The sequence below is a fragment of the Microcebus murinus genome, chromosome 4 (genome assembly GCF_040939455.1).
Source record: "Microcebus murinus isolate Inina chromosome 4, M.murinus_Inina_mat1.0, whole genome shotgun sequence".
NCBI lineage: Eukaryota > Metazoa > Chordata > Mammalia > Primates > Cheirogaleidae > Microcebus > Microcebus murinus.
The window spans coordinates 83,877,761-83,897,019 of record NC_134107.1 but is presented as its reverse complement, the minus strand read 5'-3'; the positions used below and the strand labels follow the sequence as shown (position 1 = coordinate 83,897,019).

Sequence of the window (19,259 nt, the reverse complement as noted above, 5' to 3'; positions counted from 1 at the left end):
GTGGGCTGGCACATAATAGCTCAATAAATATTCACTAAATGAACAAATTAATGAATATACATATATATTTATTCATATACATATAAATAAAAAAGATCCACAAGTTTCTCTTCTAGCTGAGTTTAATATATAAAAATAGAGATGCTAGAGGTTTTAGAGCCACATACAGACTTTTTCAATCTTGTTTATATAAGTCTTCCTATGAATAATTTTATTGAGTACTTACTATGTGTTAAACACTGTACTAAGGACTGTGAGAGTTACTAAGATAAGTCAGGAAAATAATTTCCTCTTCTAGGAATGCGAAGTATAGCAGAACCTTCCAAAACAGAATAAGATATCTCAGAAAATGAATGAAAAATTCATAATGTAATTTTAATAAGATTACTTTTAGCATTTGAGATCTTAAGAGAATATAAAACAGTCCTCAAACAATAATTAATGCTATTTATTGATTAGATCTCTCCAGACTTCAGAGGTGCCTAACCATTGATATGAATAGCAAGGTTCTGTCATAAGAAGGAAAGGTGGCAGGATTTGGTAGTATAGCAGTTTACCACTCACTAGCTTGAGTTAGGCAAAAAAAAATTGGTGGAATTCAAGGATAAGTCACTAAAAATCTTAATACCAAAGATACGGGACAAACCAAAGCAGAAGCTTAGTCTTAAAAAATGAGCATTAAGGCTTGCCATTAATACGTGGCACTCCAAATTTGTTTAGCAGTAGAAGTATAATAGGGTAATATTTAAGAGTCAATTATATTTATATTAATGCATGTCTAGAATATTGGGTCTGTTTAGTATAATCAAGCCTAATTGGCTACTAGTGATGAAGTTTCCTTTATATAAGTTGACTTAGATACAATTAACTCATGAGCTGAGTTAGAACAAAAATTTCAAGGGTAGAAGCAAGGTATCTAGCTATGAGAGGTTGAGAATACCAAGACGGAGGAACCAAGACAAATTTTGACAATTTAAGATTTACAAAATGGGTAGACAACATGCAGGAATTTAGAATGAACATTATAGAAAAATCAGAATATACTGTTATAAGGGCTATGCTACAGGCCAAGGGAAAAACAAAGAGTGGATATCAGAAATCAAAGAAACTCTCAGAAGATGTTATTTATGAAGAAAAAGCAGAAAAATTTGAAGTCAGAAAAATAATTCTAAACTCCCAATAGAAAATAACTTGTCTAGTTCATTCATTGATTAGTTCCTTTGTTCATTCATTCATTCAGCAGAGAGTATACTAGATGTTGGAAATACAGAATTGTTAACAACAAGAAAAAAAAAAGGTCCTTGTTCTAAGTGATCTTGTAGAGACTAGGGAGTGAATTCCAGGCTGCTTGCAATTACTTTCTTTGGCTGAGATTCCTTGGGTACCTAGGGGTTCTCCAGCTCTCCCTAAATTACCAGTATTTGGAAGAAAAATTTAAACTTTATGCTACCGAGTAGATAAAGACTCTCTCCATATGGCAACCAAAATGATCCTTCTGAAACATAATCTGACTTTCTTCCTTAAAATCCTGCAGTAGTTACCTTAAATGTAATTCATTAACAGTATTATGACTTGGCCCCTCCTTCCCTCCAGCCTAATCTTTGAATATCCCTCCTTCTTGCAATCTATGTTCTACTTTTAGTTATTTGAAACCACAATGTTTACTCTGGATTCTGGCATTCCTTTAGTCTTATATATTCTTTCCTCTTCTCCTCACTTGGTTTATTCCTATTAAGTTCTTAGCTTAGGCATCACTTCCTTGACTCCTTCTAGGTTAAGTACTCCTGCTATTGACTCCCATAGTAGTGTACTTCCTGTATTACTATTATTTATTCAGTTCCATCTTTTCTGATAAATTGAAAATCTAGTTCCTAGGGGACACGATATATGTCTATTTTGTACAGTTGCCAAGCGTACACAGAGTTTGACACCAGGAAAATATTAATCACATTTATAGAATTTTTTTTTTTTATTTTTGAGACAAAGTCTTATGATGTTGCCCAGGCTGGGCTCAAGCTATCCTCTGGCCTTAGCCTCCCAAATAGTTGGGACTACAGGTACATGCTACTGCACCTGGCTTGCATTTATATAATTTTTTTAATGGATAGCATTTTTTAATTGCTAAAATGAATGAGTGCAAGAAATGTAAATTCTGTGAGGTAGGAATTATGTCTATTTACTAATCATTGTATCTCCAGTACTTCACACAAGACAGCATAAAAGTAGCTGCTGACAATATTTTTGACCTAATGAATGAAAAAATGCCACTCTTGACCCTAGTCAGTCTCACCTTATTTGCACAAAGCCCCTGTAATGAACGGGCAGTATATCTGACACCTTCATATGCTATGTCCTAAAATGCAAGGCCCTGAAATCTTACCCTATGACTGAGTCTAGACTCAACCTGCTGTGTATATGTTTGGATTCAGTCTGATCAGTATATTAAGAATTCAAATGCTTCCATTTTCACAGATTGTTGTAAATAGTACTTCGAAATTCTCCCTGCCCTCCCAGGTTCCCATCCCTTTGTTCCCCAACTAGGCAGCTTCATTGTTCTCTAAGCATCACAAGCTGCTTTGAGTATGTATCTGTGAAACAGAAAAGGCACAGATGAAAACAAAGTACCTATCAGGCCCTTGAGTAGATGAAAAGCAAATTCCAAACATTAAAGGTTACCTTAGGGGGTGGACATCTTTGTATATTTGTAACTGAAAAAAAATTCAGCCAGGAAAACCAAAGAATACAAAAAAAAAAAAAAATCCCCCAGTGGTGATGGAAGTGACAAATATTGTATATTCCCTGGTTGGAAGGAAGCTACGGTCAAGCCTGAAAGTTATCTTGATGGTTAGGAGAGTATTTGATCATTACAATTAAGGCGAAATGCTTATGAAGCTTTTAAGAAAATTACATAGTGGAAAAGTGCTCAGTTTTGACAGCCAGTATTCAATATGAGTATGAATAACCATGCCAGAAAAATTGCAATAATCCATATAAAATTGTTTTAAAGGAAATTAATTTTAGTATAACAATACGTTTATCATTATAAGCACACAGCATAATTATTAAGTGTTCTTATCCACAAAGTGTAATATAGGCTACTATTTAAAACAAATAAAAAAAAATGTCCCTACCTTTTATAAAAGTAATCTAAAGCAAACAATACTGAAAAATATATGAAGTGGTAAGTTATCATAGCCATGTAATTATAACACACAAAGAACTTCAAAGTATTCTTATACTTTTCTAAGATCACTGATGATTTGTCCTTCCTTCTTTCCTTCCCTATCCCTCCCTCCCTTCCTTCCTTTCACCATTTATTTATTGATAGATTATGTCCAGGCATATACACAGGATATAGAAGGATGAGCAAATCAGAGTCCCTGCCCGATTCTTCTCTACCTGCTAATTTTAACCTAATTTCTGGATCTGGTACGTTTTTATCCAATAATATTCCAACCTAAAGGTCTGGTTATAATAGAAGCAAAACTTTTGGATGGGTCCTGATGCCTTCAAAGGAGTCCCATTTTTAGGTTGGCAAATAGTAAGAATAGAGGATGAAAAGACAGAAGAACAAGGGAAGACCCCTGGAAATAGTCACTAAAGAGATGAGAGCGGATGGAATCAAGTACATAGGTCTAGGGATGAGCCTTCAACAGCAGAAGGTCAACTTCTCTTATATTAGAACAAAGATGATGAGGATGGCTTTAGATAAATTTGTAGATGGCAGACAAGGGCAGGAATTTTCAAGTGGTCATATCTCACAGCTTGAATTTTCTCTGCGAAGCAAAGAGTAAGGTGTTCTAAGAGAAAGGGGAGTCATTGAAGGAATGAAGTCTTCAGGAACATAGAAAAGGTTTGAAATACCATTGTGGAATATAGGAGTAGTGCTTAGGGCCCATCTAATACTGCACACTTTAAATCTGAAGTGACACTAGGAAAGCTCAGCAGCCTGTATATGGACAGATACCAATCCAAGTTCAATGGTTTTCAGAAAGGAGGAAGCCTTTTAAAATGTGAGTTAGAATACTTAAGGTACTAGAAAGAGAATAGTTAAAGTTATGTGCCATGAGCCAAGATGAGGAAAGAAAGTAACAGATTGGGAGAACACTGAGCAGGAAGAGGCTGGAAAGTCTAAGAGAATAAGAAATAGAGTGAAATGTGGTTGTTGTCAAAAAGTGATATGTTTACTTTAGGGGTTCAAAGGTTGAACAGTGATGAGTGATGACAAGGTTAAAAATATGGGCAGGTACGTGACTTACTAACAAAAAGCATGAATAAAAATTGCTGCATTGAGAGGAACAGAACAAGTTATTCGTGTGATAGAGGTTAATGTGGTAAGTAACATGAAGGCTGTTTGTGAAACAGATGCAATAAGCAGAGGAAGGAGGTAACACAGTAGAAAAATCACAAAAGGAAAAGAGGTACCTTGCATGTACTAATTAACCTGTATCATCTGCTACTCCTTAAAAAATATATTCTTCCTCCCTCTATATCAGGGGTCCCCAACCTATGGTGAGTTGTATAATTATTTCATTATCTATTATAATGTAATAATAATAGAAATAAAGTGCACAATAAATGTAACATCCTTAAATCATCCCCAAACCATCCTCCCTCTCCCTGGGCTGTAGAAAAATTATCTTCCATGAAAATAGTCCCTGGTGCCAAAAAGACTGGGGACCGCTGCTTTATATTACTCTTTATTCTATTCAATCTTCCTGCATTTACCTGACTGGTTCACTCTGAAAAAAACTTGACAAATTTGAAAAAAAGATTTTTTTTGAAGCAGCTCTCCGTAAGAGAATATTTCCTAGAGTGAACTAGTGACATTTATTAATCAGTTTCAGTTACCATCCACATGACCCATCTATATTAAATTATAAATTTTTCTTTAAATTCTCAAAAATGATGAAAAGCCACAGTAAGCAAAGAATATACTTTTTTTAAAAAAAGACTACTGTATAAAAATAACAGATGGCAGAATATGGAATGCATAGATGGTGTTTATGCACAAAATCAGTGCAATTCTCACTAGACACTAGCTAAAAACGTTACCTCAATATGCATATCTATTCTACAGTAGTCATACAGTCATATAATGCAATTAATACATAATGTAGGCTTACCTGTATTGCAAGGGTACGGGCTACAAGACCTCTAAGGTATTGTAAGGGATCTTCTGGGCCTTCCCACTTGCTCTGCCATGTGAGAGGACACTGTAATTTAAAAAGGGTCAAAATTAAATATATATATAATACTACATAGACTTTTAACATTAGTATGATGGGGAAAAATTTTGGCATAATTCACATTATAATATCATGAATTCATTTCATTAAGATGTCAACTTTTCAAAAGATGATAGATTAATGGCCAATAAACATATGAAAAAATGCTCAACGTCTCTAATCATCAGGGAAATGCAAATTAAAACAACAATGAGAGATCACCTAACTCCAGTGAGAATGGCTTTTATCAAAAAGTCTCAAAACAGATGCTGCATGGATGTGGAGAGAAAGGAACACTTATACACTGTTGGGACTGTAAACTAGTATAACCTCTATGGAAAGTAGTATGGTGATACATAAAAGAACTAAAAGTAGACCTACCATTTGATCCAGCAATCCCACTACTGAGTATTTACCCAAAAGAAAAAAATATTTTACGAGAAAGACTCTTGCACTCGAATGTTTATTGCAGCATAATTCATAATCTCAAAGAGGTGGAAACAACCCAAGTGCCCATCAATATATGAATGGATTAATAAAAGGTAGTAAATGTATACCATGGAGTATTACTCATACATAAAAATAAATGGCAAACTAATACCTTATGTAACAACCTGGATGGAACTGGAGACCACCCTTTCAAGTGACGTATCACAAAAATGGAAAAACAAACACATGTACTCACTACTTAATTGGAACAAATAGATCAACACTCACGTGCACATATGTTAGTACAGTTCAACGGAAATCAAGCAGGTGGGAGGAGGAAGGAGGGGATGGGTAAATTCACTTAATGGGTATAATGCACACTATCTGGGTGATGGACACACTTATAACTTTGACTCAGATTGCCCATAAACAATTCATGTAACCAAAACGTTTGTATCCCTGTAATATTCTGAAATAAAAAAAAATTTCAACAGTAATTGTTTGTTTCATCATGATAATAAGAGGTTATTAATATAAATCAGAATATGATGAAACAATTACTGCATCAGCTTCAGTAATTTCTGGGCATTAATCCAACTAATCAATCAGTTGCTTCAGGTAAAACAAAAGAACTTGGGTTCAAGCCCATGAGTTTTTTATAACTTTGACACCAAATTAGCTAACTAGCTATTAATTGAAACAAAGTAGATAACAACCTAGTTTAGCCATAGACTTTGTGCGTTTATACGCATGTGTATTTAAAAATCTTGCATATAGTCTTCCAAGTGAATTTAAGAGTTTGGTAAATAATTTTTAAATTAAATATAATACATTCATTTTAGCCTTCAACTAGTATTTAAACTTGTATACAATAAATTCAAAATATAATAAAAATTAACAGTATTTTCACCCTCAAAAGCTTCATTGTTTCCATTTATAATCCATCCATTCTATCCTTACCACCTAATTTCTAGGCAATTGCTAATCTATTAACATATACCAGTTGGGATTTTCTGGAATTATATATAATTAAATCATATGTTACTCCTTTTAACCTTACTTCTTTTCCTATGTATCATTATTTTGAGACTGATCTAGTGATGTGATGGAACCAAATAGCAAAGAATAGTGAGACCTGATTCTTAAAATTTTATGAATTATGCAAGCTGGTTGTTAAATTGTCATTACTGAAAAATAGTTATATGAATTTGCAATAAATAAATGTTATTTTAAAACAAAGTTAACCAAATATTCTAAACTCATCACTTCACAATTATTTTACAACTTTTATTATTATGTTGTTATGGATTGACTGTATCTCCCAAAAATTCTTTTGTAGAGAGCTAATCACCAATGTAATGGTATTTGGAGGTAGGGCCTTTGGGAGGTAATTAGGTGATGAGAGTAGTACCCTCTTGAATGAAATTAATGCCCTTATAAGAAGAGGCCAGAAAGCTAGCTTGCTATTTGTTCCACCATATGAGGATAAAGGATAAGTTAGTTTTCTGCAACTTGCAAGAGGGCCCTCACCAGAACCCAACCATGCTGGTGTCCTGATCTTAGACTTCTCAGCCTCCAGAACTGTGAGAAATAAATGTTGTTTGTGCCAGCCAGTCTATGGTAATTGTTATAGAATCTTGAATTAAGATATTGTGTTTTAGATCATTTATGTCTATTGTACCTGTATGGTACTGTACAATACTAGGTATTTCTTCCCAACTCCACATTCACTGACCTTATATTGGTAACTTGAATCAGTAATGGTAGGAATATTTATACTATGGAAATAAGCAAATGCTATAGAGATTAGGGATTATTATTATTTTTTTTTTTTTTGGTGAGAGCCAGTTAGCCAGTTATTCAGTGGTTAAATATTTGGCCCACAACACTAGATTCATTCATGTTGTTGCATAAATGAAATAGTCATTCTTTTTATTGCTGAGCAGCATTCCATTGTATGGGTATGACACAGTTTATCATTTCACTTGTTGCATATTTTTGACTATTGAAAATCAAGGTGCTATGAACATTAAAAAGCATGTATGGCACATGCTTTCATTTCCCTTGGGTAAATACTCATGAGTGAGTGATACAGTGGGCTAACATGCTAAGTATATATTTAACACAAGAAAAAGCCAAACTGTTGGCAGTATGAGATTTCAAGTTTTTCCTCATTCATACCAACCCTTGGTATAATTAGTCTTTTTAATTTAAGCCATTCAAGTGGGTATGCAGTGCTGTCTTGTGATTTTTAAAAATTTATTTTTTATTGAGATATAAATCATATCCTATAAAATTTACCCCCTCAAAGTATATAATTGAGTTGTTTTTTGTATATTCACAAGGGTAGACAACCTTAACCATTATCTAATTTTAAAATATTTTCATTGTCCTCCCAAAATATTGTGTACCTATGCAGTTACTCTTAATTTCCCCAAGAACAAAGGCTGTCTTTCTGTTTACTTAAGTCTCCTTTAATTTCTTTCAATAATGTTTTGAAGTTTTCACTGTACAAGTCTTGCCATTCTTTTGTTAAGTTTACTCCCAACTATTTGGGAATGGTTTTCTTAATTTCATTTTGGATACTATAAATTCTATATACTAGCATTATTGTTATTGTATAGAACTACAACTCATTTTTACATATTGATATTCTCAGTGCAATTTTAATTTTCATTTTCCTAATAATTAATGATATCAAGCATTTTTCATGTGCTTGTCATCCATACATATTCTTAATGAAGTTTCTATTCAAATCTTTTTTATAATTTTTAAATTGAGATGTTTGTCTTTTCATTACTGAGTTATTATTTTTAATGTATTCTAGATATAGGTTTCTTTTTTAGATACATGTTCTGAAAATCTTTTCTCTTATTCTATGGCTTACTTTTCATTTTCTTCATTGTGACTTTTAAAGAGCAGTTTAAAATTTTGATGAAATCCAATGTATTATTTCCTTTTATAGTTCATTTTTTGTGTTCTATTTAAGAAATCACTATCAAAAACAAAGTCACTAAAATCTTCTCCTATACATTTTTTGTTGTTTTATTAATATTTATGTTTATGATCAATTTGGGAATAATTATTGTATATGTTTGGAGATATAGGTATAAAGTTTTTTTTGCTTTGTTTTAGCCTTTTGGCTATTCAATTGTTCTAATATTATTTGTTAAAGAGATTTTCCTTTCTCCATTTAATTGCCTTAGCCTGTTTGGTTAAAATCAATTGATCCTGTATTTGTAGGTATATTTCTGGACTCTTTATTCTTTTGCACTGATCTATGTATCTGTCTTTATGTTAATACCACAGTGCTTTGATTACAATATCTTCATAATGTTTTAAAATCACAGAGTATGAGCTTCCATTTTATTCTTCTTTTTCAAAGTTGTTTAGGCTGTATTAGGCCTTTTGAATTTTTGCACAAAAACATTAGAATAAAATCATCAATCACTACAAAAAATCCTGCAGAGGTTTTGATCATGACTGTATTGAACATATAGGTCAATTTGAAAGAATTAACATCTTAACAACCCTAGGTCTTCTTCCATAAACACAGTACATCTTTCCATTTAGTTAGGTCTTAAATTTCACTTATCAATGTTTTGTAGTTTTCAGTGTACACAAAGGTTTTACAAATCTTCTATCAATTTTATTCCTAGATATGGCACCTTTCTGATATTGCAAATGATATTTTAAAATTTTAATTTTTAATAGTTTTTCTGAATAAAGTACAATTAACCTTTTATGTATTTACCTTATATCACACACTCTTGCTAAATTTAAATTCCTGCTAGCTCTGAAGTTTTTCTTTTTTGCTAAGAGCACTTAACATAAGATTTACCCTTTTGGCAAATTTTAAAGTATACAATACAGTATTGTTAACTATAGGCTCTATGTTTTACAGCAGATCTCCAGAACTTATTCATCTTGTATAACAAATTTTGTGTCCTTTTTTAGGTTTTGATATGAGGCAATTCTTGTCTCACAGAAAAAGTAGTGAAATATTCCTGTCTCTTCTATTTTCTGGAAGAATTTGTAGAGTTGGTATATTATCTTCCTTAAATATGTTAGATTTTACCTGTGAATTTTAGGTACTCTCATCGTGGAAAGGTTTTAACAACAAATTCAACTTCTTTAATAAATATAGGTTGTTTAGGTTTTCTGTTTCTCCTTGGTTTTCTTTTTTCTTTTTTTTTTTTTTATTGTTGAGACAGCGTCTCACTCAGTATCCCTGGGTAGAGTGCAGTGATATCACAGTAGCTCATGGCAACTCCAATTCCTGGGATGTAAGTAGTACTTCTGCTTCAGCCTCCCAGATAGCTGGGACTACAGGCACAAGCTAGCAATGCCTGGCTGGGTTTTGTTTTGTGTGTGGGTGTGTTTTGTCTTTTTAATAGAGACAGGGTCTCACTCTTGCTCAGGCTGGTGTCAGAATTCCTGAGCTCAAGCAATCCTCCCACTTCTGCCTCCCAGATAGCTAAGACTACGGGCGTGAGCGACCGCACCCAGCCTGTTTCTCCTTAGATAAGATTTGCTAATGAGTTTGTTTCAAGGAATTTGTACATTTCATCTAAGTTTTTGAATTTATGGGCATAAAACTGTTAATATTTCCTTATCTTTTTAACAACTGTAGGAACTGTAGTGATGTTCCCTCTTTTATTCCTGATACTGGTAATTTCTGACTTTTCTTTTTATTTCCTGATCTCTCTTTTGGATTAATTGAGTAAAGGTTAAGTTTCCATCTTATGTAATATATTGGCTCATTATTAATATCTCTTTGGAATTTGTTAAATCTATTTTTATCATTGCATTAGGGTTTATAGTACACATCTTTACCTTACCACAGTCTACCTTAAAGAAATAATGATAAAACTTTAGCATAGCATAAAAGTCTTACAATAGTATACTTCCATTTCCATTTGCTAAGTGAATGAAAAAGGACAAGTAGAAGAATAAGTTCTAGAAGTTAAAATCTGTTCTAAAAGAGACAAAGTATATTCTATTATTTTAGCATAATGATGACTAAGTTAGGGATACTGAAGGAGAATTCCAAGAGACTAGAGATTCTGAGTATATGTAGGCCCATTTGTTCTTACATGAATCAATAAAAACTGGTTTACATTTGTAAATGTGTAAGTGTGTGTGTGTGTGTGTGTGTGTGTGTATAAATAAAATGTTAATTACAAGAAAAGCTATAGATGAGGGAGTGGAGAGAGTTCAATCCCAGTATTTGGCAGGACTTCTGAGATGAGTATGTAGAGTTCAGTCCATGTAAAGCTAATAACTGCCTTTTATAACAAAGACTATAATTTTGTGGCTAGATCACATTAACAAAATATTCAATAAGCAATGAACTAGGAAAGAACTATGACCTAGAAATCACATCAGAATTATAGAATGAGCTTTGACACTTTATCAGGATAGTAACTCCTTTCAGCTTTAGTTTTCTAATTTAAGTAAAAGGGGGATGATGAGAGTAGCAAATTGGATAAGGGCTACAAAAGTTCTCTATAACTGGAAGTTCTCTGTAATATAAGCTATTACTTTATTTAAATGGAAAAATGCAAATTATTCAACATTAATAATTATAATTTATTAAAAGTTTCTATATGACTTTTCTAAGCACTTATTTCCATATAAGTAGATAAACAATAAAAATGGGCCTTTAAGAAAAGATGGAGGCCGGGCGCTGTGGCTCACGCCTGTAATCCTAGCTCTTGGGAGGCCGAGGCGGGCGGATTGCTCAAGGTCAGGAGTTCAAAACCAGCCTGAGCAAGAGCGAGACCCCGTCTCTACTATAAATAGAAAGAAATTAATTGGCCAACTGATATATATATAAAAAATTAGCCGGGCATGGTGGTGCATGCCTGTAGTCCCAGCTACCCGGGAGGCTGAGGCAGAAGGATCACTCGAGCCCAGGAGTTTGAGGTTGCTGTGAGCTAAGCTGACGCCACGGCACTCACTCTAGCCTAGGCAAGAAAGCGAGACTCTGTCTCAAAAAAAAAAAAAAAAAAAAAAGAAAAGATGGGATCTCCAACCATTTCATAAGAATGAGCATCTTTACTTTTCCCTTAAAGCCTTAAAGATCAATAGGGGAAGTGATAAAAAATGTTGACAAAGTGAAGATAGACACAAATGTGGTATGGGAGGTACAGCCCTTTTGATGGGAACTCTGTCCATAGAACAGTGTTTCTCAAACCTTCGGATGAATCAGAACCATCTCCAGGGCTTGATAAAACAGATTGCAGGGAAATACGCTTAAGAGTTTCAGATTCAATAGTCTGGGAGGTGGGAGGAGGTGTACAATAAATCATACTTCTACCATGCTCTCAGGTAATGCAAATGCTACTGGTCTGGAGACTATATTTTGAGAACCACTGCTATAAAGGTGGCCATGCTAGAGAAAGGAGTGAAAGGAAAAACTAGTCCAGCAAAGTAGATCTGAACTTTTAGACATTCTGAAATTATATAATAAAGTTCCATATGCATATGTATGGATGTAGTTTAAGAGATTACATCTCTTTCCATCAATTTTTAAAGGTGATAGTGATCCAAAAATGGTTTAAAACCATTTTTTAAATTTAATTTTAAAAGACTTAGGACCCACTAGCATATTTGCTATATTGTTGAGGGTCTCCTTGTTTCAAGAAATTAAGAAGCCATTTAGTGTTATCAATTAGTATGTTAGGATAAATTAAAATGTATAGCTAATACATATGCTGGCTTTAAAAGGGGTTCAATTAAAATAATTTCTTTTGAGATGAGGTCTCATTCTGTTGCCTAGGCTGGAGTACAGTGGTACAATCATAGCTCACTATAGCCTCAAACTCCTAGGCTCAAGCTATCTTCCTGCCTTAGCCTCCCAAGTAGTTAAAACTAGAGGTACACGTTACTACCTTCGACTACTTTTTCTTATTTATTTATATTTTTTGTATAGAGAGGGTCTTGCTATGTCACCTAGCTTGATCTTGAACTCCTAGCCTCTAGCAATACTCCCACCTCAGCCTCCCAAAGTGCTGGGATTACAGGCATGAGCCACCATGTCCAGTCCTAAAATAATTTTTTAATAAATCAGTATAACTTATTAATTCTTACTAAAAGGGTAAACAGTCTCAGTGATTATTCAGCAAGAAGGATGAAGCAATTTGGCATTGTATTAATACCTTTCAGTTTTTTTAGAATTGAAAATTGCATTTTTGTAATTAGGCTATAAAGCCCATGTCCTAACATTTTATAATACTGTTATTCTTTAACAAACATATTATAAGTATTGTGTCTTTTCACAAAAAAAGTTTCAGCAGATCACCAAAAACTATCAAGGAAATAAAGTGTCATAAATCTCTCTAGGAAAATTCCTACTCTAATCAAGTCTGACACAATAAAGAAAATGTCAAGTACTGAATTATTTCTTAAATTACATAAATCATATCACATAATACATAACTTGTCATATTCAAATGTAATAAAAATTAAATTTTCATTCTGAAATAAATGGGATAGTACTGAATTCTCAGTTTTTGTTAAAACTCATTAGAAAGTAAATGTCAGAAAGTATTTTACTGATCTTATCTTAATGAAAGTCAACCTAGCCTCATTTGAGTTTCATCAAACATTCTAAATTATTTCCAAAGATACTACCTGTGACACAATTTAAACATGGTTTGCAAAACATATTTTTCATCATTTGATAGAATTTTAACAAGTTAATTTTCATGGAAATAAAAATATTTCAAAGGTAGTGATATTTTCCAGGCTATTTTCTTAATTCAAAGTATATATAGAATAGTTAATTTAATAAATTACATATTGAAATTATCTATATCCTACATAAATATATTTTAATTAGAAATAAACCATCCTATTCTGTTGCTATACCATATAAGGAAATAGCAGGTCTTGGTTCAGGGAAAAGGAAAAATATTACAAGAAATTAAAAATTTATGACCCCTTTCTAAAATATTTTGGACTTAATCTTAAGGAAACTATTTCATACAGTTAAGCTGCTTTAGTTCTGTTATCTTACAAATATGACCTAATGTAAGCTACATTATATTACAATCATAGAAAATGATTTCAAGCTAAATTTTCACTTTTTTCAAGTGTTTAGGCCAAAAATCACCCAGATGATCCTAGCACTCTGGGAGGCTGAGGCAGGCGGATTGCTCGAGGTCAGGAGTTCGAAACCAGCCTGAGCAAGAGCAAGACCCCGTCTCTACTATAAATAGAAAGAAATTAATTGGCCAAATAATATATATATATAAATATATATATTTAATATATAATATATAATATATATAATATATATTATGTAATATATATTATATTATTATATAATATATTATATAATATGTATAATATATATAATAATTATAATATATAATATTATATATATTATATATATATAAATATATATATATATAAAAAATTAGCCGGGCATGGTGGTGCATGCCTGTAGTCCCAGCTACTCGGGAGGCTGAGGCAGAAGGATCACTTGAGCCCAGGAGTTTGAGGTTGCTGTGAGCTAGGCTGACGCCACAGCACTCACTCTAGCCTGGGCAACAAGCGAGACTCTGTCTCAAAAAAAAAAAAAAAAAAATCACCCAGATGGTTAACAGCAGAAGCAAAATAAGAAACCATGTTTGCCAATTACCTTTTGTATTTTTTGTTAATATCACATAGAACCTTCTTGAAATACTCTAATTCCAAGCCCTAACTACCTCTTCCTGAGATGAATATACAGGAACCTACATGATATCCCTACTTCTGTAAGTTCATTTTGCACGTTACCAGACAAATGCTCCAAAAGCTGTTTTCGTAAAGAAATTCTCCGAAAGTAACAGTAACAAAATAACTAACATTTATAGGTGCTTGTTATGTTCCAAGCACTTTACTCATGATTCTTACAAAGGTCCTATTATTATCCTCATTTTACAAATGAGCAAAGTTTAGAGATGTTTGAGTAACCTGCCCAAAGTTACACAGTTATTATGTGATAGAACAGGATTCAAACAGGTAGACATATTCCAGAGGCCACACTCTTAGCCATTTTGCTGTTATTTCTACAAAATAAAACCCTTATTGCCTATAGCATTTAATCCAAATTCCTTTCTTTGGCTTTAAAGACCTAAAAATCTGATCCCACCTTCATATTACTATACTTCATTGTGTACCAGTCCTACCAGTCTTATAGTTCTATTCTATAGGAGTCATGTTCTTCTATCATAGTTATTCTCCTTCTCTTCTTAATTCAACAGCAATTAGTCTGTATCATACATTGTCCCCTACAGCATATAGTTGGATTTTAAAGAAATACACTCCCAAGAATATTTATCTTTTTGTATATAAATGTAAACCATTTACATTTATTATAACAACCAGATTTGCCCAAATTTATATCCTGACTCTGCAGCTCTTTTCTGGGCGACTCTGATTAAGTTATTTAATACTCTTTTGCTTCAGGTTCATCACAGTAAAATGGACATAAAATTAGTACCACTCATAATGTTATTGTGGTGATTAAATGAGTTAATTAATGTAAAGTTCTTAGCGAGTTTTTAGAATCTTTTCCCATAGATTCCTTAACTGTGCCAAGGATCTTTCATGACTGACAGTCTAGCTACTCCAAATTAAAAACAAATTAGGTACAATCTATAGTACAATACAAAACTATTTTGATATTCACAGTTGATTAACATAGATAGTAATCTATACAGAAAGAAAAACCATAAATTTAGTAAACCATACAAAACAGATTCTTTTTCAGGGTAAAGAAAAAAGGAAGACAAGGATGCTGGAATAGATCTTTTGCACATGTGAAGTAGCATTGGCTATCTTCTTAATATTAGTAAGATGTAAGAAGTTTTAGGAAGGCTATCTTTTTATAGTCAAACAGAGAGGACTTTTACGTTGACTTTCAGAGGTTTCCTTATACTGAGTATAAATAACAGGGAAGGTGAAAAACCTCCTAATTCCTGTAAAGCCCTAGTAAAATCTTTTCCAGATACCAACTTCTGTAAAGTTTATATTCTCTATGTATCTAAAGTAAATTTATACAGGACATTCCATATTTTTTGTTTCTTACTCAATAGATCTGAAATACATGGATTTTACTATCATTTAAAATGGTCCAATTATTCAGCAAGAGAATTGCTGTTTCTCCCTTCTTCTGCTAAAAGTACCCAGATTTTTCACTGAGTGATCATCCTTCCCTTATTCTCAGCATTCGTGTTACAGATAAAGATGAATCCATCCCCAGCCCTGGGATAGGCATTTGGCTGAAACCCTCGTCAGTGAGATCTTTGCACATCCTACCCACAGAACTAGTATGGGAATAGGCATAACATACAAACCAAGTGATTTGAATCAAAGCAAATCCCAAGATTTTTGCTTGAGTTACTGTGGACTTGGAGCTCAGAGGATATGAAACTCAGGCTGGTAGGGTACCATCATGTATAGAGGATCTGTTCCAAAGTGAAATCAACACAGATTTCATTGTACATGCAATGACTAGATAGCTAGATAGATAACATAAACTGAGATCCTAATGACAATTGTAAGCTCCTGAATCAAGCTGACTTAATGCTAGCTACCACTAGACTCTTCAGTTACATCAACCAGTTAATTTCTATATGGCTTAAGCCAGTTTGACTTGAATTTTCTGTTACTATTAACTATAACATTACTGACAAATGTATGCATGATGCAAGAGCCACTTATAACGATTAAATTAAAAAAACATATAGTATTGGCTTACCTTTTGGTTTAACAAAGCACTTGCCAATTTTTGTACCTCTAAACTCAGTAAGGTAGTTCCTCTGATGACTTTGCTGAGAGCAGCAAGAGACTGATGAACACTTTGTACTAAACGAATGGCATTAAATTGTTCAAGAACAATGAACGATAATAATGGAGATCCTTGTCGATCATTAGGAGGAGACACTTTCTGATGAATTAGGTTTGAATTCTAAAAGAAAAACATGATGTTTTAGTTACTGAAATGTAACAGAAATCACTGATATATTAAAACACTTCAAAAGTTTTTAAAACATTTTGTTCTATGCTGTTTTAAAACTGTTTTGAAATACTTATTTTATAAATGGCCAAATGTCTTAAGTCTGCAAATACACAGGAAGACAATTCTGGAGTTCACCAATATTTGATATGGTGTGGGTTGGGAATTGAGAATAATGAAAGGGAGGCCACATTAAGAAGCAATAGTCAGTATAGTAAGAAAAGAAAGTGGAAAAATGGCATCCTGTAAGCCAATGCAGAGAGCAGAACAATTGTACTACCACTTTACCACTACAAAAAGAGCAGAAGAGATGATGGTTTTGAAATACAATGTCAATGGATATTTACCTCAATTTGAAAATTACCTGTATATACAACAGAAAACTAAACTTAAGATCTTTTGCTCAAGATCAGTGAATGTTGTATCTTAGTATTTATTTTTGTATCTATACTTTAACACAGGCTATGATATAAGTAAATTCTGGGGTTTCCTAAATATTTTTTTTTGAGATAGGGTCATGTTCTATCTCCTAGGGTAGAGTGTAGTGGCATCATCATAGCTCACTGTAACCTCAAACTCCTGGGCCAAAGTGATCCTACTACCTCAGCTTCCCAAGTAGCTGGGACTACAGTAGCTTGCACTACAGGTGTGAACACGCCTGGCTAATTTTTTTCTATTTTTTGTAGAGATGAGGTCTCACTTTTGTTCAGGCTGGCCTCAAATTCCTGACCTCAAGTGATCCTCCTGCCTCAGCCTCCCAAAGTGCCAGTATTACAGGCATGAGCCGCTGTGCCTGGCCCCATTATTTCAATTATTAAGAAAAACTCAAGGAATCTCATTTGTTTCTAAACAGCTTATTTAATTAAGAGGGAAAAAATTCACTTTCAATAGTATTCTAAAAATGTCAAAGAACTGGGAAGAGATAAATTTGGAAAGTCCTGTTCTCTTACCTACTCCCCATTATCCTAATTTTCTCTATGTATTCTGCCTACAATACTAGTTTAAAATCTTTGTTTTATTAATTGTCACATCCATATAGTCTATGACAGCACTGTCTCTTTTTCATTTATTTAGCATTATAATTTAATAACATGATGACCTATCATGGTTATTGCTATAATATTAAATAAATCACTGTTAAATATATTTTATTGTTATAAAATGATTTCTGAAAACAGATTCAGGCTATGAGCTTAAATGTAGACATTTTTATACCTATTATATAATATTAATACTCTGAAATCATTTGAGACACACACATAAATGTACATGCATAAATATACACATACATAAATGTATATGACACACACATAAATGTGTGTACAAAGGCATACACACTTAAATAATTGGTTGTAAGCTAAAAACTGAATCCAGAAGGAAAAAAATGTCTAATATTATCAAAAATTAATGAGATCTATTTGAACCAGCCATGCAATAAATAATACTTAACATATCTCCATTGTAAATAAACTAAGTAATAAAATTCTAAAAATTTGGGTTATAAACCTTTTGTGATTCTTAAAACAGACTTCCTGGAAATTCATAATATGTGGTATTTAAACATGTATCAATCTTATACTCAGCAAGATTAGCAAATGATGATAGAGTTTATTACAAAGTATATTTTGTGGATTTTAATCCATTCTATTATGTTGACAAGACAAATATACACTGTTTGCACTGTCACTTTATAGAATAAGAACACCCAAACTGACATCATTCAAATAAGATTCCTTTATGTATCACCCAAGAAAACAGAAAGCTTAATGTATTAAACTTTTAAAAAGGTTGATTTAGGAGAGTCACTATTAAGAATACTTAAAATCCAACTACCATTCAAGTAAACACTATGGTCCAGAGATATGCAGTAAGTATAAAATATACACTGAATTTTAAACACTATGAAAAAAGAATGTAAAATATCACAATAATGTTTATATTGATCACGTGATAAAATGCTAACATTGTGAATCTATTGGGTTAAATAAAATTAATTTTACCTGTTTCTTTGTATGTATTTAAGTGTGGCCACTAGAAAATTTAAAATTCTATATATGGCTCTCATTTGTGCTTCACATTGTATTTCTATTGGACAGTGTTCATCTATAGGCTATTAAATAAAATGCTATATGTTGAGCATAGAATAAGAATAGAAGAAAAAAATGACATAGTAGGGTCTCAAAAAGTATTTCATTAATGAAAGACAAAAAAAAACCTATGGAGAAAGAAATGAAAAACAACAGTAAGACAAACTAGTATATAAGCTACAATAAATTAATGAATGGGAAAAATACAGCATAGCAGAAAACAGCAAAGCATATTGTAATATGTACTATGACACAATTCATTTCCCACAGGCTTCTACAAAATCTTAATAAGGACTTAATATAAAATAAAACTGATTCTGAAAATAAATATAGCTGCCAGGTGTATTGGCTCACACCTGTAATTCTAGCACTTTAGGATGCCAAGATGGGAGGATCACTTGAAGCCAGGAGTTCAAGACCAGCCTGAGGAACAAAGCAAGGCCCTCCAAATATAAGAAAAATTAGCCAGGTGTAGTGGTGCATGCCTGTAGTCTCGGCTACTTG

General features: G+C 32.9%; 1 protein-coding gene across 3 annotated transcripts in view; it reads right to left on the bottom strand.

Annotated features, from left to right (window-relative positions):
- DYNC2H1 (dynein cytoplasmic 2 heavy chain 1) overlaps positions 1–19,259 on the bottom strand; it is a 264,459-nt gene that overhangs the window by 33,408 nt on the left and 211,792 nt on the right. For all 3 annotated transcript variants that reach the window (XM_076002468.1, XM_076002469.1, XM_076002470.1), the window contains 2 exons: positions 16,411–16,620; positions 5,127–5,216 (listed from right to left, as the gene is read on the bottom strand). In XM_076002468.1, coding sequence (XP_075858583.1) covers positions 5,127–5,216; positions 16,411–16,620 — 300 coding nt within the window. The remainder of the gene's footprint in view (positions 1–5,126; positions 5,217–16,410; positions 16,621–19,259) is intronic.